Below are 27,551 nucleotides of genomic sequence, written 5' to 3' on the forward strand. Positions count from 1 at the left end.
TAGTAAAGATACAATTCAAACAAATCCTGATACAATCTAAGTTAATCAAATTAATACTGTTTATCCAGTTTTTGTTTATTTCAATATTGCTTACTTAGCTAAGACCTGGTTTATTCATTCTATAAAGGGTAAATACATAGAAAATATAAAGAACACTACAGGAGGCGTTCCCATAAACATCACTGTCTATGTAGACTTAAAAAAAACAAAAAAAAAAACTGGGACATTTTTTTTTTCCTGGGATAATATATTTTTAAATAAATATAAATAAATATATATAGATATATATAATCTATTTTTTGTCTTTTTGAATGGTTTTACGTTTATCTGATATTATGTTTTTGGTGATATTTCCTTATATGTTGTAATCTAAGGATTATTTTCCTTCCTATTTTGTGTTGCTATGTGGACATTTTATACTATAAATAAAGAAAACGTTAATCCAATAAAACACAAATAATAGATGTATGTATTTAATTTACCAAACAGCTTGGTAATATTAAATTGCAATGGGTATCTTTAAACCAACCAGTAGCTCTGCCGTTGGTGCTGGCGGGCTTTTGGACTACAAATTCCTTGTGGCTTGTGAAATTGAACCCTATTGGTGGAGAAAATGACCCTTTCGGCCAATCAGATTGAGCCTTCCAAAAGGCAGAAAAAGCTGAAGTTGTGCTATTTCCTCTTCGACGAGTAACGTATGTCGACGGTGAGTTTTGTTATATTACTTGTACTTATTTTGAGCCAAGGTCGTTTTCTTTCGTTAATTACTATGTTGCTACATTTACCTGTGGCGAATGCATACGGAGGATTTCAACGGGGGGAGACAGTTAATGCTAACTTTTAGTCTGACGCCGCCATTATACCACCGAAGAAGCACATCCCGCCCTCCTTCTCGAGTCTTTTCTTCTTCTTCTCCTCGATATCAGAAAGTAAGCAGTGCTGGTACAAGAAGTAAAACGGGCTACCTGCTCCAGCCATCGTTTCTTCGATCCCCGTAGGGAGGATGAAGCTATCAGACCTGGCAGAGAAGCTGGCTGCCACACCGGGGAAACGTTAGCCATGTTACAAAAAAAGATGGCCATGTTAGCAGCGCTGCTCTGCTCACAGATAAAGCCACCGTCTTTGACTGCTACTAGCTCAGTTTAGCTTTGAACGGGCATGTTTATTGCTTCTCATCGGACTCCCAGCAATTCACAATCATAGTAGTTAAACGTTACACCGTCATGTACATTTAAGTTATGCTTATACAAGCGATTTTTAATTATTTGTTACAATTTAGTCAGTCCACCGCGGACATTTGCTCAGCAGTATTTAAACCATGATGGTTAACATTAGGACATCCTGCGTTTACATATACATGGTCCGCTACTTTAAAACTGATAACACGAAGGGTACATCAAGAAACAGACCGTAATGGTGCAATAAGGTTGCAAATATGACCTGCATGACTCCATTTTATGTTCTCTTCTTATTTTGAAAGGGTAAACTTTAGTGTTAACTTAAAGGTATTATCTGTAAAGCACATTCTCAACAAGAACCCTTCAAACTCCTGCATCAACTATACATTTAACAGCAATGTAATCTTCAAAATAGGAAATGTTATACAAAGCTTTAAGATAAAGTAAATTAGGTGATACAAATTTAAGTTTGTGTAATAAAATACAGAACAGTTGAGCTACAGGTGCATCTTAGTAAAATGGATTGTCAGAGTTTAATTTGATTCCTTCAGTGCAAAAATGAAAACCGGAGACAGTTTTAGTTTAAAGGTTTACGGTTAATGAAAACCCCAAATTCTTGGACATCAATAACACATTAGACTTTAAAATAAATAAATATCCATACACTAAAGTCAGCCTATTGAGTTGTATAGCACTAAATATGCCCTGGGAGCTTGGTTGGGGCTCCTTAAAGGAATAGTACACCCAAAACATGATTAGCCTTCATTTTCTACTCACCCCCATGCTGAACAACACTCTGGAGTACTTTTTTGATATCTCAAATGCATCTGGAGATCTGGGAGGCTTCTTGCTGTCTGCTGACATTCAAATAATGGAGGTCTATGGTGCCCGAGACAGAAAGGTCCATAAAAGTCCACAAAAAACGTGTCAATATTCCTCCATACTGCTCGTCCAATGTATTCCAAGTGTCCTGAGTGGGTAGCGTCCAGAAGTTACTCGAAACGAAGTCATTTAGAATGTTTTTAGAGCATAAACAGTAGTGTATAGGATTTCCTGAAAGCGCGCGCCAGCGCGTTCAGGACGCTACGGAAACCGCAGCAGACCAAACCAGATGAAAGTGCGCAATAAATGCAAAATCACATTTTAGACCAAAAAGAGTAACACAATTTTTTTTTATCCAAGTTTGATGATTTTCCACATTGAAATAATTATTCTCTTTAAAAAAATGTTTTTTCAGTAGCTTTAAATATGTATGCACACTTATATGTAAATATAAGTGTGCAACTGACACAAAACTAATGTCAAATACTAGAGTGGACAGACTTGTTTTTTATGTAAAATCATGTTATTTTAATTTTTCACTCTAAGAAAATCATTTAATTTCATGTCGGTTTTTAAGTGAACCACCGTGTGTAAGCAGACAGCAGAAGCCCAGGGTAGAGCTACTCATGTCAGTTCTCTAACATCCCCTACAAATAATGCGTGTGACACTTAGACACAGATATAAGAAATCTATTTATGCAATTTATTTGCAAAAAAATTATAGAGAATATGTACTCTTTTTAAAATGTTATTTGGTTCTTTATAATTTTTGGTAAAAGTTATGAAAAACCTTAAGATACTTTTAATACCACCAGGTTGCAGACCCTTATCCTACATGAAACCTTTACATGGAAAGAGGATGGGACTAAAATGAATAGATCATGCAGAATGATTTCTCTAAATGGACAATAAAATTCCTTAAAGTTGGAAATGGCAGGATCTGTCCCCAGACAGTCCCTGTAGTAGTATTTAAAAAAAGTCAGATCTAAGGGCACCAAGTCAGCAGAGCCTTTCTAAATTAACTAATGCAAATGCTTTAAAACCTTTAGGAGATTTTTCTCTCATGTGTGTAATGATTTGTACAAGATATTCAGTGTAACTGTCTTGTTACTGATCTTCACCTCAGGTGGTCTAACCAGAGATTATGAACACTTAGTTGAACTACATTCCTTTAGCAGCTGAAATCTTTGCCTTCAATTGAGGCATTTAGTTAGGCTTTATGTCGATTTTTTTGAAACATTAGATTTTCGTAGTGTATTTTAATTATCTTGGTAATCTTTTAATACGTTATATTTTTTGTAATCTTTTAAGAGTACTCTACATATTTAAACATATATATTTAATCCTTTAATTAAAACGTGACACCTTGTGCAAACGCCAACTTAAAATGGTTCAAGATGGATATGTTCATACTGAGGTTGGTTCTTTTTGGAGTTACATCCTGGTAAAAGGAAGTGCTTCCTCTAATGTCACCATATTCTTCCTCGGGGTCATTAAAAATACTTGTCAATTTGTGCTACATAGGACAGGGTCATATTGCATAAAAATAAATTGTCTTTTCCATAACAGATCCAATTAAAACCCCCCCCCCCCTTCTGCTTTCACAAAAAAAATAAAAAATAAAACTTCCTTTTATTTTGATTATCCAATTAGGAAGTTGACCTGAATTCAGAGCACAACTAAATACAAGCTGTTGAAACATGCTGCTAAATGAAGTTGGTGGGTGCTGCCGCTGTAAGCAATGAAAACATAACACAAAATGTGACATGAAGAGCTTGTTTGGTAGTGGGGACTGCGCATCTAGGAACAAAAAGTTACAGGCTGTCATCATTGGGAACTATGGTAGCCCAGTGGTTGCAGTGATAGGGGTGCAAATAATTACCATTTTGTATCGATGCATCGATCCAATAGCAGACGATCCGATGCAGCGATACGTCCGCAAGAGTATCGATTCATGTTTTTTTTTTTTTCCTCCTGTCTGTTTTTATCCATTTGCTCCTGGACGTAATTCTGACGCCTGTGCTGCGGCGGCGCTAAACCTTTTTTGCCGTTTTACCTCGCTTCCTTTAGCCACTACCCTCTTTCCGCTTGTAGTATTTTTTGATGCAAGGCCTTACAGAATGTATAATTCAAAGGCACTATTATTTTTCAGTGAATGAGGTTTTCATAGGCCTAGGTGGAGAACCACTTTGCTACTTCTGGTATTTGCTGTTGTTTCTCAAATAACATGCATAATGATATTACAGCTTTCATTGATTTATTTCAAATTTTAAACATTGTCTAGCCTGTAATGTAAAAAAATAAAATGTACCAATTAATCGAATTGTATGGTGTACTCTTGAGTATGGAAAATAATCGAATCGTTGGGTCAGGAAATTGATACTGACTCGAATTGCCATGATGGGTGTGATTTACACCCCTAAGTGATAGGGGGAAAAATCAGTACAGCTCTAATGCTAAATGATTGGCTAGTTTTAACCATCAAAATCCTTCTGCATTTACTACAGAAAGACAATAGGTTATATGGACTTAAAGCTGTAGGCTTCTAAGTAGGCCTCTAAACTATAAACAAGAACTAAATTAATCACATGATGAAAATTAACCACATTATTAATTTAACTGAGCCTAATAATTCATATTTGCATGCTTGTTTGTTCCTTCTATCTCCTTTCTACTATGGAGTCCTGATAACAAAGCGTTTCCCTCCTGTGCTTTGGTCTTCATTAACCCTTCCCCTTATATTTATCTAATATATTTTTTGCATATTTTATACACCAATAATTGTAAGTAAATTAATGTAAACAAAAAATCATTAAAAAATTAACATGATTACATCACTTTATAGTAAAAATATAGAATAAATAAGGCTGAGGTTTTTTGTGAAATGGTGCTCTAGATTAAATCCTACATCAGAGAGCCAAAAAAATGTCCAATCATGTTAGGGTAGCTCAAACTGACGTTGAGCGACGCCCGAGGTCACATGACTCATTCAGTAACGGATCCAACCCTATCATGTTATATAGGCAAGTTTTTGAGAAGGGCTACCCGCACGCAGCATCAATATGTACCACCTGCTTTATATTGACCTGAGAAATGATTTAATACCTCTCAAATTTAGCAAACTCTTGGGTCAAAAGTTAGTTGGTGCTGCTTGAAGCTTCTGAAAATAGCTGAATGCTGTTAATAAGGTTGCCACCTGTTATTGCATTGTATAACGCACTATACATGTCATATCTCTAAATCTACAGCAAATCTTTAGAAATCGCCAAATTAAAAAACAGCATTCATTATTTAATAACTCATTTCTGAGTAAACGTCTTTTGTCAGATCATTAAACAAAATAAAGACCAATATTTTTTCTTTTTATGGAAGTGACAAAGTAGAGGGCTTTTTAGATTTGAAGCCGGTGCAATACACTGATTATATTTTTTTTGCCCAAAGAGAAGTATTTTATGCACCATGAGGTTTGATTAAATAGGAAACACTGCAGAGATTGTGTTTGGGCTGTTGCTCCTCTCAGCAGCAGCGTGAGCCTGAATGCACCTCTGGTGAGACCAATTACAATACGTTTCTAATTGCTGTTTAAGCCAAATTTCGGTTCAGACCATGAAATGAAACAGACAGAGAGAGAGAGAGAGACTCTGTGCGGTCTCCACTCGAGCAGCAACCTGCGTGGTGAAAATAGGGATCGGCTCAGGCTCACCACGCGATGAGTCATCTTGGCAACTTTAGGAAATCTTGGCTCCCAGGCTGCCTCAGTGCTGCAAACACTCCTTTTTATCAGGAGAGGGCAATGTTCACAACCAAACCTAAGATGAATTACACTAGAAGAATTTGTATAAGCTTCACGTAGAGCTCTTACTCACTTATTTAAAAGCATGGATTAGTTTTGTGAACTGTTACACCTTATGTTTTTATCTAAGGCAGTTTCATATTTCTGTGTTTCTTATAAAATGTTGATCTCTATTCCCCAGCAGTCATGGAGACCACATCTGTATACATGTGCTTCCCCTGCTACCAGGAGTTTAATACTCTAGAAGAGGTCCTTCAGCACCAGTTGACATGCACCGTTGAAGAGGATCAATCTAGCTCATCTGGACCTGCCCCTGCTAATGCTCCAGTGGTGCAGACACAGGTAACAACTGGAACAAGGCTCCCCGAGTTATTTTTATTCAATTCAGTCACTATTGATGTGGGTTTTACCTCAAAAATGGAAGCAATAAAACCGGTATTGTAGCTGTGTTGCACTAAGCAGACATATAAAACCTCCAGAGAATGACATTGAGTTGACAAGTAAATCTGTAGCCATGAAATACACAGTTTCCCTTTACCCATAATACTAATGCTGACCTTGAAGAGATGAGCACTGAAGCACTTAACATTGAGATGTTTGGGATTATTTACTGGCTCATTTTAAAGTGCCACCACACATTTTTATCTGATTTAGATGTGCTTTGATGTTATAATTTTGACCTCAAACTTACCATTAGGACTTTCTGGAGGAGGTATTTAACGTGGGTGTTGGGAAAAATTATCTTTCTTTCTTCTTTTACATCAAGGAGGCCCCCAATTTACAGGTAAATTTCAGCTCTTTTGAAAAGGTTGAATTTGCAAGTGTTGAGTCTTGAGACCATATTTTTAGGTTCTTGGTCTCATCTTGGTATTGACACGCTTTTAACTCGGTCCTGTCTCGGACAATGAGACCATTGAGACCATTGCTGATTGGCTTTCTCCAAACCTGACCCTCTAAACACAGTTAATAAAAATTTCAAATCATTGGTAGTGTAATGATCCCCCCAGCTGCAGCTGCAACCTGCCTGCAGTCATTATGACACTGACTGACACCACCTGAGTGTAGAGAAGAGGACAGGAGGAAAGCGGTTGTGTTGAAAAAGGAAAAGGAAAGACAAACATTAACAAAAACTATCCTGCAGAAATATCAGATTTATTTTTCTCCACTGCTCATTTAAATCTAGAGGTCCCACAGATACCAGAATTGTGGTCAAGCTGTAGTCCCAAGCACAACTAATGAATCCATTTTCATTAGTTGTGCTCCTGTCTCCTATCATTTCAACCTCTGAGCTAAATTTCCGCTCAAGATTCCCTGCTGATGACTGTCACCCAAGATAACTTAAAAAAAAAAATCATATTTGTTATTGAATATAAATACACGATCAGAGTTGCCAGATGTGTTAAATGAACAGCTGTGCTGCCAACATAGTGATAAACAAAAAATAAAATCAAAAATGGATAATAAACAGATTAAATGATTAGCAAAAAAATCGTTAGTTGCGGTCCTAGTCATGACTACAACATTAGCAAAATCTAAGAAGTAAAACTCACTGGATTGCAAGCTAACCTCAGCAATGTAGTTTTTCATGACATTTTGCTATAATTGAGGTATCTAATCTCTAACCTGAGATGATTTCTCTTGTTTAAATACTGACTACAATTAGTAATACGAGCTAATAACATTCTATGACTATGTTTTATGTGTTCAGAGACAAAGCAACCAAGTTAACAAAGGGAAATTTTGCAGCAAAATGCGTGTCACTGTTTCAGTGTGATGTAAACTACAAGATCCTTAGTTTATAGGTCAAATATTGAATAGATTTCATATTGGAGACCAAACTCTAGACTACAATGTCTGGATTGAGGCATTTCTGTTGCCTTGTAACATTTCTGCTTTCAGAGTACAAATTAAAAATGACCAATAGAGGCCATTAGAACCTAATTACTTAAGGAATTGACATGGTGCCACCTCTATTTCAGTCTTAGAGGCTAGTCAGCAACTGACCAATCAACAATCTCGATTGGTCCCGGTGTGAAGCTGCCCTTCTTTGCAGGAGCGTACGCCTACAACAGTGTTTTCCATTAGAAGGACATGGCAGACCAGGGTTCTTATTACATGCATAATGGATATTAGCTAGTTTATTAGGCAGGTTCTCTGCTAAAGGTAGCCATCCTGCAGTCTGCTGCTGAGAGAGGTATCCCAGGTAGCTTGCTAGCTGTGGCATTTAGGTATGTCCCGATACATCTTTTTTATCTCCAATAACTTACCAATACTGCAAATTTGAGTATTGACCGATGGCCATATGACCTGATACGACATCAACACATAATACATAAATTTAATAGTTATTTAGTTCTGTGGAATGTTATAAAAGCTTTGAACAAGTGATACTCAATACTCATAGGTAAGAGAACAACTGACCCATGTAATAATAATAATAATAGCCAAACTTTACCAAACGTTATCAGCATGCCATTATTAGACTGATTGGATATTGGACTGATATCAATATAGGATCAGGACATCCCTGGTAGCATTAGAACAGAGTAAGGTTAATTAGAGTGATGAGTTGCGTTCCTCTAGTTTTTAAGACATAATTGTTTGCACACTTTTCAAACAAATAATATTTCTAAAAGGCTGAATTCTTCCATTTGTTGCAGGTGAAGGGAAAATGTGTATGTCCCTTGAAGAGTCTAAAGCCTGGGTCCTCTAAAGTAAATCTGTACATATTAAACCCAATATTTTGAATCTGTTTTATGAAAACATTTTTTTATGTATAAATTAGTGAGACCAGCTTTCATATAATTTTCAAAAAGACATGAAAGAGGGAAAATAAAAGCTACCCAATATTAGTCAGATTGCCATAAATGTAACTTGTATTTTCAATGAATAAATGCTACCAAGAAATTAGCTACAAATTAAGTACAGTTTATATATAGCCTTTAATGGGTTTTCTCTTTTGCTTTGAATGTTTTTTTTTTTTCCTCATCATTGAAGGCGGCAGGAGTGATGGACCCATTACTTGTATGATTCTCTATTAACCATTGCCAATCAGAACATTAAAGACATCATTTAGTTCTTGTATTATTACTGTTAAACACTCTGGATGTTCCATGAACTCCCTTTCAAACCGCAGAGACTACTTTGCCTCAAAGAATAACGACAGACCTCAACAGCAGGACTGTCTGAGGTCTGACATATGAGAGGGGGGTCTTGGCCGTGCGTTCTCACCAGCATCACAATAGCATAGCACATTAGCACGCTGTTTACCAAACTAATGAGTCACTAATGAGATAAAGATGTATATCTTGCAGCTGTGCTGGAAGTGGAGTGATTATAAACATAGTAGTGTTAATAGAAACTACAATATATGCATACATGTTGTCGGTAGAATCTGTTTACAAGAGTTTAATTAAATAGCAGGAAAGCTTGGAGCCTTTGGCAAGAAGATAAGGTAAAGAAGCATGAGTAAGTTCTGCTTCTTTGTTTACTTTTAATTGATTGTAGTGTAGGTGGAAAAGGGCAGAGGAGAATAACATAATCAAGGATGGAGGCCAGATTGAGGTCCACAGCCTCACATTTACACGAGATCTGGCGAGGTCAGATGAATCACCAGAATGTTCTCCATGATTCAGCTATAATGAACCGTCTGCTGCTTCAGAAATCTGGGATGATCCTTTTCTTCTTTGGTTCAGTTCACTATGTGTCATTTTTTTGTCTGCATGTAAACCCATATCTGTGTTTATTACTGAACCCTGTTGGGGAGTTTATTTAGCAGAGCAACATTTCAGTGTTCTGAAATGGTTTTCTCTGTACTAAACCTGGACAGATTGATCTGAGTTTTGGGACAAATCTGGCACTTTATTATTTTGCCTTTCCAGTGACAGCCTCAGAAAGCCCTCGAGGTTAAAAGCAGTCTGTGGCCCTCATTTAACTGCAGGGCATGGCTGTCTAAGCTTGTGCCCGGACCTCCATCCTTTACAGTCTTAAACATGCGTCTATAAAACACTGTGACACATGTGACAGACAGATTACGTCCCAAGTCGCCAGTGGGAAGAACAGCATGAGAAATGCTTCAGTCAGTGCCACTGGTTCTTGAGACTGATTGTTCGTTGGCCTTCTTGTGGATAAAGCAGCTGGAAGAACGCTATAAAAACCTCCGTACCTTATGGCTTCCTGGCACATGATTTTCCATAAGTAGGTTTATTGCTTGTCTGTGCTTTAGCTGTCCCTGTAATGTGACATTAACTTCTAAAGCTGGTTGGTATCTGTTCAGAAAGGGATCAGATAAGTTGGTCTGCAGAAGCCTCCACTGAGGAAGTCAAAATTAGCCCATGCTTAGTTTTTCACACTTAAACTGAGTCTTTCCACCAAGCTCTTCATTTATCTATTATTTAATTCTCAGGTAACATTTATGGTGATTTAATGTCTGTTCTATTTTGCTGCCAGCTCAGCTCGTTCTGTTCTCTTCCTCCCAGTTCTAAGAGAGCTATGTGATTATAATTGTCTAAACTCATATGTGTCCGTCTACATCTTTATGATGGTACATTAATGATGTTATTAAATTAATTAACCTAAATTTCTACGTTGCTTTATACAGCAACTGTTACCCTCCTGCCAATATTTTATTGAATTCCATGACCTGTTTTCGCAAAGCATGTTGAAAATTACCCACCACTCTAATCTCTCTCTGCTTCTAAGGAGGTTGTAATAAAAACATGCTGTTTGTTAGCAAACATTTGATGGAGGTATGATTGCTTTCTGTTGCCACAATGAAAAACCAATTGAGCTTCAGAAAAGACACCATAATATTACACATTAGCTTGAAAGTATTTTATTTGACATTGTGTTACAAATTGAAACTTTTAGTGATTTAATTGGATAATATATCGATAGGTCAACATAATGTAGAGCGAAAATGGAAGGAATATTATGCATTGTTAGTAAAGTATTAAGCAGATAAAAAAGGGGAAAAGGGTGGTTTTAGTTTGTATCCAGCCACTTTTTTCCTCTAAAACCACTTAATAAAACCAGCATGCATCATAAACCCAGAATAAATCCAGCTGTTCTCCAAATCCCTCAGAGGTTCATAAAAGTATATTAGGGCTGGAGCAATCAACGTTCTGAAATCAATTCATTCATCAATTGTTTTTCAGATGAATCAATTCATCTAATAATGAAAATTGTTTTGCTAAATTACCATTCCTCAATAAATGATAGATTCCAACTTTGGAGAAAAAAAATATTGTACATTTTAAAAGTAAATGACAAAAGAATGTAAACAACACTTCACCCGTAAAAGATTATTGAACATACAAATTAAATTTATGTATTCCACCAGTCGGAACACTCCATCCTTATACTTAGACACAGTGGTGGATATATCATGCTGTGTGACTGCTGATTTCTTAAGTAGGAAGATGAAATCTATTAAGAATCAAGGCTATAGCAGGTGAATACCTACCAACAGAACAGCAACCATTAGCATACAGACTATTGAAGGGTTTAGATCAAAGGTTCTTTTCTTTTTCTTCTAATCTAATGGAGAAACTTTAGCAAAACCTGTAAATTCATGTAGAGTTGCAACTAATGACTGTTTTGCTAATCGATTAGTCTGTTGATTTCTTTTTTTTTTTTTGATTAATTGATAGTCGCATAGCAAAAGGTTCCCTAAAGGAGATTTTACAAAAAATAAAACCTAGTGAAGCTAAAGCTGGCCTTTGAGGACTACTGGATGGAGAATATTAATGGACAAAAAGGTTTTTCATCTAGGAATACAAACTGTTTGGATTTTTTTTTATTTATAATTTTGATATCGTAACTGACTACAAACTAAATTTTTTGTTTTTCTCCCCAAGTTGCATTAAAAAAAACATTTTTTTTATTTTATTTTTGTACCTAACAATTATGTGCCAGTTTGCAGTCCTCTGTAACATAAACAAAATGTGAAATAAAATCTTAAGTATAACAGTTTTAATATCTTTCTATTGTCTGATCTGGTGATGCATACTTTATAAAAGCTAGGCACACGCTTGGAGGATTTTGTTGCTGTCTAACGGCGCAGCAGGCAGTTTGCAATCCACATTTGCTTTTGCATTTTTTTCCCGCTTGGCTTCCTGCTTAATTACTTGCTTTGCAGTAATTAGTGACTCCAACGGCAGCTGTATTCACTTTACTTGAAGAGTATCCCAGGTAACAACTGCAATACATTTCAGCGAAACAGAACCAATAAAGGTTCATTTCATAAGGCTTTAGCCTAGCATGGATATTGTTCTATACTGTGAGTAGTGGTACTGTTGAGTATAAATACGTGTTAGAGGGTACAGCTTGTGATTCACATTCATTTTTACATGGAGTGAATAATCTTTTAGAGTAAGATGCATTTTAATTTTGAGATGTGGTTACAATAGGGGAGCTTTTTTCTGGAAAGGGGTCTTTATGACTCACATCTGAATGCCACCTCAGCCAACTTATCATTAGACTGTGAGTCATGTGAGGCTAGAGTGATTAAAGGAGCTCCAAATTTCTTTAGACTTGACCCCCATGTTCTTTTTCTTGTTATACAAGTGGGTAGGAGCAAATTTGAAACCTGATCCAGTGACGTGTTTGACCTTGATGGCTCTTCAGCATGATGTCATTCATGCTGAGGCTGTACCTGAACAACTCTTAGGAACCTTGGTTCTAAGTATGCTGGCCCATTTTCCCCCGCGTTTCCCAACAATGAACGGCCATTTTTCATCCACTTGGAAAAAAGCAGATATGAGATTAACGCTATAGGGTAGATTTGATTTACAGAAATGCTAATGGATCCTTCTGCCCATGTAATTTTCTTAAGGGAAAGGTCATGTAAACATTGAAAATAATAAAACTGTCTTCTCTCCCCTTTTTTCTTTAGCAACATGTAATAAACATCTCCAGGGCCGCTACGATCCAACAAAGCGATAGACCAGAGAGCGATGCTCCTCAGACGGAGGGTGACTCACTTCATTCCCCCGTGCACAACATTAAGAAAGAACTTGAAGATGGTGCGGAAGCTGAAAGGCAACAAACAGACCAGCCCAGAATCCTCTACCAGTGTGGGGATTGTGATAAACTTTTCAAGAGCCTTGAAGAGTGGCAGAAGCATCGCAGAGAAGGGAGCTGTGAGCAAGCTGCCTTGAAGGCCGCGTTGGAGTCACAGGTGGAGCCAGAGATCTCCACAGCTGACAACCAGGCTGCCTCAATTAATACAGATGATGCTTCCGTCTCAAACAGTGAAAGCAGCCAGGCCCTTAAATCATTAGAAGAGGGAATTGCTGCAGAGGCAGCTGAGATTAAGGCTGCAGAGGCCTCCTCAGCTCAGACTTCAGATGGTGTTGCTGCTGAGGTGCCTGCTTCAGATGATTCATCTCCAAGGAGGAGAGGGGTAACCAAAAAGCCAAAGCCTGAGCCGGTGTTGCTGTGTGTGGATTGTGGCTTGTGTTTTGGTCTGGTGTCTGAGCTGGTGTCCCACCGCAAGACCCAGCACGGCTTTGAGGAAGCTCTGCACCGCTGCTCTGTATGTGGAGAAAGCTTCTTAAACACCACGCTTTTCCTCTATCACCGAAAACAGCACAGGCAGAAGGGTGAGGAAACGGTGGCGGCGGCCCCTGAGGTCAAAGCAGCGGTTTACACCCTCAACAACGGGAGCAATACTCAGGATTCAGCTTCTTCCTCTAGCTCTGTGAAACCCAAATTCACACAGCCTGAGCATTTCTTCTGCTCCCAGTGTGCCCAGGGTTTCAAAGATGGCATAAGCCTTGCTTCACATCGTAAGGAAAAGCACAGCCTCACTGCTCCTCTTCATACTTGCTCCCACTGTGGGGAGGAGTTCATGAACACAACTCATTTTCTGTACCACTGGCGCCAGCATCGTTCCACCACAATGAACGCGGCGGCTCATGAGGTCGAAATAAGTGATGGATCAGCCAACGCCACGTCTGAGGGTGGCGCACAAAGCTCAAAGAAACGGCTTTCCCCCCCTGCTGGAGAATCTGGGTCCCCCCTTCCTAAGAGAGGTCGGCCTTCATTTAGGATCGTTAGTGCTAACGCCCAACAAGGTGAGAGGAAATTATTCTTACAGACTTCTTCATATCTTTATTTTTAAACCTTCAGTTTGTCTGAAAGAGTTAGGGATAGTGAAATATTATTAGAATAGCTATATATATATATAAAAAAAAATTCTTTTATTGTGTAATGCATTTGTGCATTTCAACCCCTTATCCTGCTTTAGTCAACACTTTCTGTATTCACTTTTTCCTTTTTTGGTTATGCCTCTAATCTTTGTTTAATGGGAAAGGCTAAAGCAGGTTCAGCGTTTCTGCTATCTTTATCCAAAGGTGGTTCTATGCCCCAACAACAAGGCCCTTCCTGAATTAGCAAAGAGAAAGAGATGGATGGAGGAGGGAAGATGAACAATCTTACTTTTTTCTCTTTAGTAACATTCTGTGCACTCCACCAATCCCCGTAACCTTTATAGTCCAAAAATCCTGGTTAGAATCCTGCTACTATAAAATAGCATCCCCACAGTTTGGCGCTGTCACATCCTCAAAATGCCACACTGTTTTCTTCTTGACATTCTTCCATAATGACCATGTCGAGCCTGCATGGATACAGGCCTGGACACAATTTATTGTCCAATCTGAAGGAAAATCTGGTCATACAAGGCCGTGGTACATGTTGATCTTCAAATATGCAAAGTTAAATTTCTGACTCGCGAAGTATACCAACAAGGTTTCACCAGACTTGTATATAAACAATTAATAAAGCATTTTAACAAACAGTGTACTTAAAGACGTCAGAAGGACAGGAAAGGTAAATAGCCGTCCTCTTTTAGGTCTAAAAACAATAATGGACAATATGTTATGGGTAAAGCTTGTTGCACTCACTACTTTTTTTAAATAAAAACAAAAGGAAATCTAGGACAAACCTTAGAAACCCTCTTTAAGAACGACTTTTTATTGGGCTCATCCAGATATAAGCCGTTCCAAAGTCTTTAGCGTTGCAGAGTTTGCTTTAAACATACTTAGCATTATATTTTATAGAGACTCGCTTTATATTTGGTTGACAGCCAGTGGGGCTCTATGATGGTGACTCTGCTTTCTTGACCTCCAACTGTTAAACAAATATATACTTTATAGATTTTTCATAATCTGACTCACTCAAATGTGGGCCATTGTTTCTATTTGGTTTTTTTTTACACTGGAAAAATGCAGCATAATCCTACACTGATCAGGATCTGCTCACACTATGCCTTATTGGAGCCTCTCTACAAGCACTGCATCAGAGCTTGCAGAGTCGGATGAATTCGCATAATCTCAGTTCCTTCTCTGTAGTTAGCTTTATCATCTTGGCTTCATTGTTAATAGATATATTGTTTGCCTAGACTGGATTTTATCCAACGCTATCACATTGAGGGGGTCTGAATGCCAGTACATGGCTCACTTTTTTGGATTTTAATCAGAAAAACCTTTTTAAAACAATTTTTTTTTTCTCTCAAACTTTTACAGCTATGAAGCTTAACACCATATGATGCATTAAAGTTTGTGAACGTAGCATCACTAAACAGTTGGCAGTCTATGAATACTTTGTTTGGCGCTGTCTTCCTGCAGGAGTTTTCCCTAATAACTCTTGATTTATGTGATCAGGAAACAAAGCGGCCAAAGATGACTCTGAGGGCAGCGCTGCAGCTGACGTGAACAACACGAACCAACCTCCACCTGCCAAGTTACTGCAAGACTGGGCCAGAACACCGCTGCCCCACGTTTGCCCTTACTGCGGCAAAACCTTCACTCGGCGCGTCTTCCTCCGCACCCACGTCTACAGCCACACCGGAGAGAAGCTCTTCACGTGCAAGGTGCCAGTCAGAAGCCCTAATCAAAGTGTCCCTTTCCCTGAATCTCAGGGATAATTTGCTTTGATGTAAAGATCATTTAGGTCGTGAGGCTGACTTTGATGAGATGATGTAATACTTCTAAGTGAGGAGGATGACACAGCTTGAGCCTCCGGGCTCATTAAATCTGACAGCTCCCCCGGTGTCTTTGAACAACAGGAAATGTTTTGAAAATTAGATTTTGATTAAGCATACACCTATGCAGTCTGTCAGGTGTGGGCATCCGTGGATAAAATACTGATTTTATAACGGTAACATAAAAAGCCCTTACACATTTGTGGAGGATTTTATTGAGGATGACATGATTTCATCAAAATAAAAAATTCCCCACAATTTTATTAGCTCTATTGTGAAAAATATCTATAGTAATGTGTCCAGACAGCCTTTCAGTTATTGCATTCAGTTACACAGATGTATCTTTGTTACCCAAAAGGTAATTAAAACTCCCATAATCATGTACATCTCACTAATCCTCTTTGTTGTTGTTGTTGTAAAGGTGTGCACAAAGTCCTTCACCAATTCCCAGAGCCTGCTGCGACACAGCATGAACCACACGGGCAACAAGCCCTTCTGCTGCGACGTTTGTGGGAAAAGCTTCTCGCAGGCAACCACCCTGAAAAGACACCAACTCATTCACACGTCGACGGAACCTCCGCGCAAGAGAGGCCGCAAACCAGTAAAGTTTCCCTTCTCCCCTCATCAAATCAGTCCTGACATGCTAAAGCTTAAACTACAGTGCTCTGCAAAAGTAATCCATACCCCTCAATGTTTTCAATTCAGTCATGTAACAAATATAAATTGTATTTTATTAGGATTTTTGTGATAGACAAACAAATGGCAGTTAATAATTCTGAAAATTATAACTAATAAAAATTGTATTTAGCTTACTGAAATAATAACTTTAAGAAGTTATTTCTAAGTGCTTCTTTTTTTTGCAAAATAGCTCCTTCTTAGATTAAATGTTTAGAAACATCAATGTTTAAATCTTGTTACGTATGGTTAGATTTTAACTAGTTTATAAAATAATTTGATCTTAGCCCTCTTTGTATACCAAGGGGGGCTGATCTTCTGGTAAACAAATGTATTCCTCCACGTTTAAATCTTCCTGTCTTACTTTCTCAATGGAGAATAGCATCCTCTCAGCATGATGCTGCCACCACCTTGTTTCGCTATGGAAATGATCTTTTAAGAGGTGCCTGCAATGTTAATTTTCTTGTACACATAGTGCTTTGCACCTATGCCAGAAAAGGTTTATTTTGATGTTAATTGTGGATAATAGCTCTAACTGAGCTGTAGATCTCTGCACATCCCCCAGAGTTACCATGGACCTTTGGATCCCAGTTTAATCATTTCCTTCATTGAATAAATATGAGATTTATTTACAGGCATGTTGACTAAATTTAGTGATAATTTAACTTCTGTAGACAATTAGTTGTATAGATTGTATTTTGCTGTCTGATAGAAAAAGAGGCTGAATATAAATGAAGGTCGCTTCTTTGGGGCCATTGTGTTTTTGTTTTGTTTTTTTTCGAATAGAAAACCACGTTTTCTTTTCTTCCACATTTCTTCCACATCTTCACATCATGACACATTGAAACTTGCTTTGATTCTGTCACATAAAATGCATTCAATTGTGCATTTTTTTCCCCAACATGACAATATATGAAAAGGTTGTGCTATCTATACTTTTCCAAAGCACTATAGTTCCAGCAGATGCATTCGTTTTATTCAGAAAACAATTTCAAATCTATTCTTTACCATGATAACACGTTTGGAAATTGTTTTTCTTATCGATTTGGACTTTTTGTGTTTGTCGAAGCAGGCATGTAACGTGGACGCTGATGGATTTGCTTCTCTCTTTCCTTGTCCGCACTGTCCATCACACTTCAGCACTGAAGAACAGCTTAATGATCACAGGTAATAACCTCTTCTAGTATTATTCTCACTGGATATCTGCTGCCATTGGTAGAAATAACTACACCATGTCATGTGGTTGGCGGTATTCAATCATTCTTAGAAGTCTGTTTACATTTAAAATTATAGAGCAAGCACAGGATTTAGATAACCTCTCCTCCTGTCGATGGGCTGTGCGAACCGAGCTGTGTCCGAATGCTGTGCTAGACCTTTAAGCTGAGCAGCAGACATGCAGATGTCTGGGTGCCTTTGAGCCTGAGCCTGCATGCGATTGACAGCTAGAGGCCGAGTAAATTAAGATGGTAATGATAACAGTATAGGAAGGTGGACAAGCTTGGTCATATCCTTCCTTGCTGAAATGTGTTGAGAATATCAACATTACTCTATGTGTTTGTAATACAAATATAAGAGAAATGAAACACACTTTTTTTTGCAAGATGATGATCTTATTGAAACAACTGCTGGGTAATGATACATTAGCTTTGGCTCTTAAATGACTAATCGTTCATCTAATTATCTTGGAAGCCATAAACATTAAAAAAAAGCTAACATAAAAGCTTCACATTTTTTATTTCTTATCTTTGCTCTCACTCCCAAAGCAAAAAAAGACCCATTTCACAGTAAAATATAATAGTCTGTCTGATCTTTCAAAGAAAGCATCAGGACTTTGATTCTCTGGACCAAATACTGTATATCTTTTGACTTGCCTCAAGTAAATAATCTGGGCTAATCCTGGCTCCTTATGGAGTCAAATACATTTGTATTGCAGCCTCATGCATACACACTTTTAGCAGAGAGATTAGTGTATATGCGCTTTGCCTTAATTACATGTGAAAGACTTTAAAGGATGTTCTTGATGAAAGAGGTTTTTTTTATTTTTTTTTTATTCATCTCCAAAATGGGTTTGGCAGGACTTTGATTTTTACCAACTGGCCTGTATCACATTGATCTGATTAGCAGAAACAAGTCTGTGATGAACAGCGAAGGACAGATGGTTCATTTGGTTTCCCTGTTTAATACTTTTTTAATGGTTTCCCTTTTTATCAATGATATCCAAGGACGACCCGGTGCTGCAGTGGTTCCCAGTGAGTGGCCTTGAGATCACATCTAGAAATTTAATTAGGAAAATGGAAAATTTATAATTGAATATTCTCTTAATGCTATCAGATTAATGGAATCTCTAGGAATATGCAGTGTCTTACAAAATAATTCATATCACGTGAACCATGTATTTCATGTTGATTTCATGTGAGAGACAAGGGAAAAAGCAATGCTTTTTCAGGAGGATGATGAAATTATGCATAATTTATAAAAGGTTTTTAGGCAAATTCAAGTGGAAGCTTTGTTTTTCCCCACTCTCATTCATCCTAATACATCAAAACAAAATCCAGCACTACAGAACTGCCAGACTTGACTAAAGCATTCATCAATGCAACAAACCTAAAAGTTTGCACTTGCTGTTGAAAAATAAATGTAAAATGCATGAATTCTATGTGCAGCACTTTATTTAATCCTTATTAAGGTTAATGTTTACATTTTCAGTATGTCCTTGTCTGATTGATTCATTTTATGTGCCATACTGCTCCATCTCTGGTTGGACTAACTGCCTTTCCTAATGTCCTCTTTCTTGTAATGAAAGGGAAAGTGACCATTTTACATTTTTAATGTTGTAGGATTTCCATATTTGGTTCAAGGAAATACAGTGATTGATTAAAGGACAAAAACACATGATTAAAAAGGGTGATTTTTATCTCTACTTTCTGTAAAGAATACCTGAAAAGGTGGAACAATGTCTTGTCTGAAATAGTTTATCCTCCAGGTGCCTCTGAGGTCAGTTCTCCCTGATATTGATTTTATTGTCTTTTTAACAGGCGAGAGAAACTTTCTGGTTTCCTGCACTGACCTTGCTTTCACCTTTAGTGCTTTATTTTTACAGTTTGGTTCAGTGCATCTATGATGAAACGTACCTAATATAGTATGAATTAACAGGGACGTATTTATGTGTATGTAGTGAAAAAGGATGCTCCTTTGAAGTCAGGATAAATGCTCTAAAACTTAAAACATCCTCCTACGTTTGTTCTGTTTAGGGGAAACTGGTGTAACAGCAGCATTTGTTGGTCCTTCACACTATGAACGCAGCCTTAATGCTGCGTTAGGTGAATACATCCTTACACTGTTCTCCTCCCCTAAGGCTATACTCGCTATACTTATGCAATGGATAAATATAGTCTTTCATGTCCTGACCGTAGCTCCTCCCAGTTTATTGCTGTTCTTTTATCTTTAGCTGCTATACACTCAGCTAATGCCTTTATTTAAACTGGAGTACTGCTAAGTACACACATGCTGCTAATCCTCCCACAAATGTAGCGAGGCAGTGAAAAGCAAACTGTGATTTCTATCACAGATTTATACAGGTGTGTAATTTGGAAATTTAGTTTTTATATTTGGAGGTGTGATAATCTCCTCTTTTAATTACCTCTGGGGTTTAATGGCTACCAATGTACAAGGTTCCTACTCAGTCAGGGAAAATCTAGAAGTTGATTGACATATTTTCCAAACCGGAACTGAATGAGAAAAATAAAATCTAAATTTTTCTTTTTTCCTATCAGTCCTCTCTTCATTCTTCAATTCATTTTCCTGTTGGGAGGGGGAGATGGAGAGTTTTAAGTTATCACAATATTTTTTTAGTACTTTTTAAAATAATGATAAAAGTGATGATAGAAATATTGAACTATTCCTTTTGGTCTTATATGTGGCACCAGATTGTATGGTTGTAGTTGCGTGACTGCCTTAAAAAAAAACAAAATAGAAAAGGGATCAACTAAGTGCAATTTACTGACTATTGACTCTGGTTGTTCAAGGACACCAGTGGCAGTAAACATTGGAACTCTATTGCTAAAGCCTGGTTTATGCTTGACGTGTCTGCGAGGCCTACACAGCCAGATTACATCATGCTGGGCTTCCATGACTCTCCATGGGGCCACCACTATCAATAAATTGTTGAAAAACCCCTGGAACGAAATGACAGCTGCTTTTGAATGGCATGAAGAAGCTTTGACGAAGTTGTTGTTGTTATTGTGGTGTCATCAGCTTGCCATTCTGAAAACGCCCCCCTAGAGCACATTTTCCATGCAAGTTTTACATGCGTCAAGCATAACAAGCACACCATAACGGCATCTATTTATATTTTTGAAGATATTTATATTTAGTTCTTCTGTCCTTTAGGCAATAGTAGATGAAATGTAAAAGTTACAAACCTAATAATACTTAGTTTCTTGTCTCAACAACTTAGAGTTTGTTGCCTCAATTCTGGAGAAATCTTGTGACTAAACCTCCATTTAGATGGCTCCTTTCCTCGCCATGCTGCTATATTGTTTTCAAGGTTCTTTGTTCAAAGCCTGATCTGCCAGTTATTGATTGGAAACTTTTAAGCTTGTTTGGAAGGTAAGAGTTTTTACCTTCCAAACAAGATGAATTGTCATGAGATTTGTAAATTCACAAACCCCTGAAAGAACATCTTACCAGAAGCCAAATGTTACATTACCCTTTGAATAAATGGTTTGCAGTGACATGTTTGATGTCAACCAGAAGCAACGGGCTGAAACAAAACAACCATAGATGTGTCGGTAAGCGTACCTGTAGACTCCGCTGTTTAGTCCGTTTTAGCTCTGATACCATCTATTGCTATTTTGCAAAAGGACACAATTTGTGCCTTTGTGGATGGGAAAGACGTTTGCACATTCCTCCTTGTTGGATTTGGCAAGAGTTTGACTTTTCAGTTTAACTAGTTGTGAAACAAATCAAGAATGTGATACAGCACAGCTGCTGCTACAGTTGGCTTAAACCTCGATATGAGAGGCTGGGCCACTTTGTCATTTACCCTATCAGCTCGAAGAATTTTATAAATGTCCCTACCTTTTGCAAACAGGAGCGTTTTCAGAAGGATGCTGTAAAATTCAAATTAAAGTACAACGATCGATCTGGCTCATGCCAGGTTAAAAAAAAGTTTTTTTAAAAGTCATCAATTTTGACACATGCATTAACTAAAGAAGCACCGATAGGAAACTTGCTGAAATATTCTTGGCTTCTTTATCGTTCTCTGCTTCAGTTAAACACCAGCAATCACTATTAAGTTCAACAAGATGAGCATATCTACGGTATTAATATTTGTCCCGTTCCATTCAAAGGACCTTTGTTAAAAATGTCTTAGATCGACTGATATTAATTCAGATACATTTAGCATCGTATTAACCCTACCTGTTCATGCTTTAGTTGTGTTTATATGTATTTATCTGCCCCATATGAGATGTTCTATTGAATTATAACCCGTCTCTGTCAATAGATTGCTCCATACGAGCCATCCATTCCCTTGCCCTGAATGTGGAGAGGCCTTCAAACGCAGGAAGGACCTGGACCTTCACTCTCTCATACATCAAGGTGAGCTTACCAGGACAAAGTGAAGCAGTCTGAGTTTAAACGTTTGCTTTTAATTCCAGCTTTCGTTTCGTCTACCTCTGTGTAACCTTGCTTATTGTTGGCTTTCATTGGCAGTTCAATGCAGGGATAGGAAACTGACAGAATGTGACGAGCATAACGAGGAACCGAATGAAAGCCCATAGCTCACTGTAATGGAAATCAATCAGAGATGATGTTCTTATCAGTACAGCAAACAATTAGTTCAAATCTCTTGATAAATGAATCAGACTGTAGGTGGTTTATTCTTTTTTTATTTACACGCAGCAGTGCGCTGTGTTTGTCCTTCCTCTGAAATCACTGATTTTGAATTGATTTGTATGCCAAATGGAATGGAGAAGCTGGGCGGAGGTAAATGAACTGGGTCAACATGTTGACACTTCATCTTAATCAGGGGGGTGTTGGCACTGCAACCTCATTAGTTAAGCTCGAAGAGTCAGCGTCCAGCAGAGGTCAGAGGGACGTGTCTCCTTGGAGAAAGATGATGGGAGAGATTGATCTATTGATCAGTCCAAGGCTGTAAGCTGAGATTGTCCTTATTAAAGGTTTAATTAGGGGGTCCCAGCAGGGAGCAGAGTGCAGCTCGCTAATGGGATACACACTGCAGATGGTTAGCAGATTGTGAGATATTGGCTTGATGGCCTTTGGACATAACGATGAACCATCAATGCCAGCAGTTTGCTGCCAGCTTTTCTAGATTGACCCGCTGAGAGTTTGGTTTACTTTGCCAAAACCTATCTGGGACACCAGCTGTATAGAAACCAATCGACTAGTTTAACCATCAAATTGATCGATGCAGAAAAATAGTAGAAACCGCTGCTTAGTTCACTGCTTTGCAACTTATCACCATATGAATTAGGATGTGAAGAGCCTTCAGTATTATAAGGTTATATGTTAGAAGTCATAAAGTAATAGGAGATTCTTTATCAAGTTGGACGATTGTATTTTATGTGATGTTTGATCTCAAACATTTTTTGTCCTGCCATTTGAATAATTTGCTTTGAAATGAATTATTTGAATGAGCGTATCGTCGCTTTAACTGAAATCTGGGCTCCCTTTAGCTGAATAAGCCCAATATGCTGAATAATAATAACTGTAATGGCTACAGAAACTGTATAAAAAAAAAAAAACAAAACAAATTTACATCCTTATTTTGAAGTATATGTGTAAAACCTGCCTGTTATAGGATCTTGACTCAGCGCCATGAAAACATGGACAAACCGCCTGCCCTGCTAGTTGCATACTATGTCATCGAAGGCCTGCATAAAGACAGGTGAACACTTGCGCCCCCTTCTGGCAGCAGACAGAGCAACCGTTGAAGGCAGGGGTGTAGAGTCCAAGTTTGAAGGGATTCCATAATACATGTGGAGCTGAACCAGCTGATAGTCAGTGGTTTAAAAAAAATATATATATATACCAAAGAAAACTGAACATCATTGCTGCAAAGATGCATATTTGATCTTTTATTTTACTTTCTTTTATTTATTTATTTTTAAGAATATCTTCTATATTCTATACATGAATAAACTTTTACTTGTTTACCTGTTATTTTAGAGTATTTTAGAGTAAGATGGCTAAACCTAAATGATGGCTGGTAAACATAAAACTGCTGAAAGTTTTTTTTTTTTATTTTAAATTTAGACCTGAAAAGTTTTAGAAATGTCAAGATTTTTCACTTAGTTGTGGTTATTCATTAAATTTGGGTTTGTTTGTCATTTGGGTTTTTTGTTACCTAATCCAGCACCAGCTCTTTTATTAATGGGAGAAGTAATATTAAAAAGGTTTGGCTTGACTTCAAACAGGATTTCAGTAGTTGAGTGAAATCAGTTTTAAGGAACTGATTGGGGTTAAAGTTTGGTAACATTCTTGGAAAAGCAGTGAATTTACATGCCAGAACCAAATCAGAAATGGTTTTAATTTGACTTCGGTTCCAATTTAGTACAATTTCAGGTAAAGTAAACAAAAGAGTAAAATGGAAATATTTTTTTCTTGTAAATGTTTATATGCTCACTTTTACAAAAAAGGAAGAGATGGTTGGATTGGTACAAATCAGCATGGTATTGATCTAGGTTCTGACAACTGTGGGAATCCACATCCTCCGCTCCTGTCCATGTCAGATCAAGTGCAGACCACTTCCTCATGTCTTTGAAAAACAATGTCGACTGTATCAGTGGTAACAGTGTTGCTAATATTGTAAATTCTATTAAATGTTTCATCACTAGAATCTTTTGGTTGAAGCAAAATAGACCAACCTTTTTTTTTTTTTTTGCAGAATGAAGGTTAGATTCAGGTTTGGTTTGACAAAGAGGAGTTTAATGTGATGTTGTTGATAGATGGATGTGGTGGCAGGTTGTTTGTAGCTTTACCCTACAGCTAATGGGTACATGTTTAGGATTAAAAGAAAAGCCTGATAGACACATGAAAGGATAGCTAATTATATCTGAGATTGGTAATGTGCTGTGTTTAATTAATATTTAGTGTGGATCAGTCACTGCGGCGTCACTGGGGACAGAACAGAGAATGACAACATCTGGATTCAACACATGTTTTGTTGTTTCTTTCATTATGAATCCATTATAATTGTGTACTAACAGCCACATATCTATGCGAGGATCAGCTGTTACAACATATTTTTAATGACACACGTCTTTAGAGTATTTAGGTTATGTTTTAAATAGCCTGCGGAACATTATTGGTGAATGAAAGTATTATTTGTTGAATGTTTTGTAGTTGGAACACTGGAGACAGAGAACGTTCCTAGTCTAAAACCTGACCTATTTGTATTACAGACAAGCAGCCAGTGACCTGCCCGCACTGCGCGTCACAGTTTATCAACCAGTCAGTGCTGGACATCCACCTGCAGCGGTGTCCTGTCACAGAGGAGGACAGGAACACCGGCCGTGGACGTGGACAAGGCCGTGGTCGCTCCACTGGACAGGTAGGAACATTTTAAATATTTATATATATATATATCTTCAGCAAAGAAAATAATCTTTGGGAAGGTATGGTGTCAGATTTATTCATAGCCCTGGCAAATTCAGATAAGTGGTTATTTTTGTGTGAATTGTTTCCAGTAGGGAAATTACACTGACATCTATCAAACAGACAGATATAAAATATACCATATAAAAGTGGCATAAAATTTAAAAGCTATAGATTTTATTAGTTTTATTCACATTTTAACTATAAAATGACAAATCAAAATTTACACATTTCCCAATTAAGTAAAACAAATCTTTCAGCAAACAAAACCCTTCTTATAATTGCTTAGCTGCTTTCTCCCGTTTTCACTGCACAAATGTTCACTACCAGTCGCATGTTCTTAAGAGGAGAAGGAGGCCCACAGCATGATGGATCCTCCACCAACCCAAAAGTTTGTATGAGTTGCATCAAGGTGTTGCCAAAAAGCACAATCTGTTTTTAAGCAAATTCCAAAAAATATATATATTTGTGATGCTACCACAGCATCACAGCATTAAAAAATATAAAATATACATTTTTCTTTTTTCTTTTTTTTAAACACCTCCCTCACCCTGAAAAGCAAACATTTGGCAGTATGTGATGGTTGCTATGGAGACGTTCTTTTTGCATTCTTGATAACTGAGCTGACATTGTTGTATTTTAGAAAAGTATAAAAAAAGACTTACTTTACAGCAGTTGGTTTATTTATTTTTTTAAAAACACCTCAGATTAAAGGATTTGACTAATCGAAGATAACGGTGTGAAATTACACACTGCACCAATGTATAGTTTCAGTGAAGTATTTTTACAGGGTTTGATCTGTTTTATTTATCTAAACTATTTTATTTGTGCCTCAGTTCGAACATGCGCTGCTTGTTGGTCTCCATTCCTCTATATTTTGTCCTCTCTCTGTCCTTCTTCCCCCCACAGGTCGAGTGTGACCTCTGCGGTCACCGCTGCATGACCCAAGAGGGCCTCGATCTCCATCGTTTATCCCACACGGGCCAGACGCCGCTCAAGTGCCCAGTGAGGCCCTGCCGCCGCAGATTTACCTCCAACAGCGCCCTGGAGGAGCACGTGCTGGCCCATTTCCAGGGAAAGCTCTCAAAGTCCAAAAGCCGACCACGCTTCCGCTGCGAAATCTGCCTCAAGGAGTTTGCATACAATTCCACCTTCAGCGTTCACATGAGGACACATACTGATGAGAGACCCTTCGAGGTGAGAGGAGTCATGGAGAAGTGTGTGCTTGCATAAAAAGTCTTGGCTTTTAAAGGCAGATTTTGTCCTGCCTATATGAGATGATAACAGACACACGTAGGTTGTGACCATTTTACACCAAAGACATTTATGCAGTTTTTTTTTTGTCCTGAGGGTGATTCCTTCCTCCCTGTGTACCTGTGATTTATGACAGGGCTGACTTGGGGCTTGTCTGCTCCCCTCTGTGCCTGATGCTATTCTGGGATCTTTTCTTTCTTTGATGCAGAGACGACAGAGCAGGACATCTACTATAGACCCACCCAAACCCGTCTCCGCATGCAGAGTTTTAGAAATGATTTAATCTTAGTGACTTTGCTTTATGATGCATTTATCAGAATTGCTGCAGGCTGAGGATATGCAGCGGTAGATTTGCTGTTTATCAGATATATATATTGGCCTCCTGGAAGAACACAAGTATTTGCATAGAACATGTAGAGCATTCTGGTAAGCAGAATATTAAGAAGTATTTTTCAGAGACACTTGAAGGGCCAATCTGTCAGAGACTGCAGCTTCAATTTGAGGTTACCCAGTGGGAATATGAGCAAAGCAGAATGTCTGTCTTTTGTTGTGCCTCAGGTTTAATCAGGCGTTTAGTTGTAGCTCATTGTGCTCATTCAGGTGGAAGCATACAGGGAGCAAATCACGGCGCGGCAGAAAAAGGTGCAACTGCTGATTACTGACGATATTCCTTTAGTTAGCTTAAATCTGAACCTTTTCTAAGATGGAACAACCAGGGTTCCTAAGCAGTCTGGAAAATTGAGAAGAAATATTTATATTTCCAGTCTTTGGTCCACTATCCAAACTTAAGTGTAGTAAAGACTGGTATTTAGTAGGGATGAGACAATTAATCGGATTAATTGTGATCAATTGATTATTGAAATAGTTGTCAACTAATTTAGCAATCGCTCGAGAATAGAGACTGCAAAACATTTCTGTAGCTGACAGAGCAACTCACTTAGAGCAGTAATTATGCCAAGATTGTAAAACGATATATCTCAACATTTTGCATTTAACATAAAAAAAACAAATTTCTTCTGTCAATATGCTCCATCCAGAACTCCTCTAGTGGAAAATCTTTAGTTTAACCTGGTTTAATTTCTTAAAACATCTTCTTTAAGGAATCTTTGGCTATCCAATTATTAATTGAAAACATAATGGACAGATTAATCGATTAGCAAAATAATCGTTAGTTGCAGCCCTACTATTTAGACCTTTACCGACCCTTTGCTTATTTCTGTGTTCA

At 37.8% G+C, this 27,551-nt stretch overlaps 1 protein-coding gene across 1 annotated transcript; it reads left to right on the forward strand.

Annotated features, from left to right (window-relative positions):
* Nucleotides 1-650: 650 nt before the first annotated feature.
* LOC107102322 (zinc finger protein 2-like) lies at nt 651-26,320 on the forward strand. Its single transcript, XM_015401576.1, has 9 exons — nt 651-706; nt 5,975-6,135; nt 12,689-13,871; nt 15,459-15,667; nt 16,200-16,379; nt 17,526-17,620; nt 21,960-22,054; nt 24,880-25,028; nt 25,982-26,320. The coding sequence occupies exons 2-9, from the start codon at nt 5,980-5,982 to the stop codon at nt 26,303-26,305; spliced, it is 2,391 nt and encodes a 796-aa protein (XP_015257062.1). The 5' UTR covers nt 651-706; nt 5,975-5,979; the 3' UTR covers nt 26,306-26,320.
* The last annotated feature ends 1,231 nt before the right edge of the window (nt 26,321-27,551 follow it).

The sequence above is a fragment of the Cyprinodon variegatus genome, unplaced genomic scaffold, assembly GCF_000732505.1.
Source record: "Cyprinodon variegatus isolate N-32 unplaced genomic scaffold, C_variegatus-1.0 Scaffold1234, whole genome shotgun sequence".
NCBI lineage: Eukaryota > Metazoa > Chordata > Actinopteri > Cyprinodontiformes > Cyprinodontidae > Cyprinodon > Cyprinodon variegatus.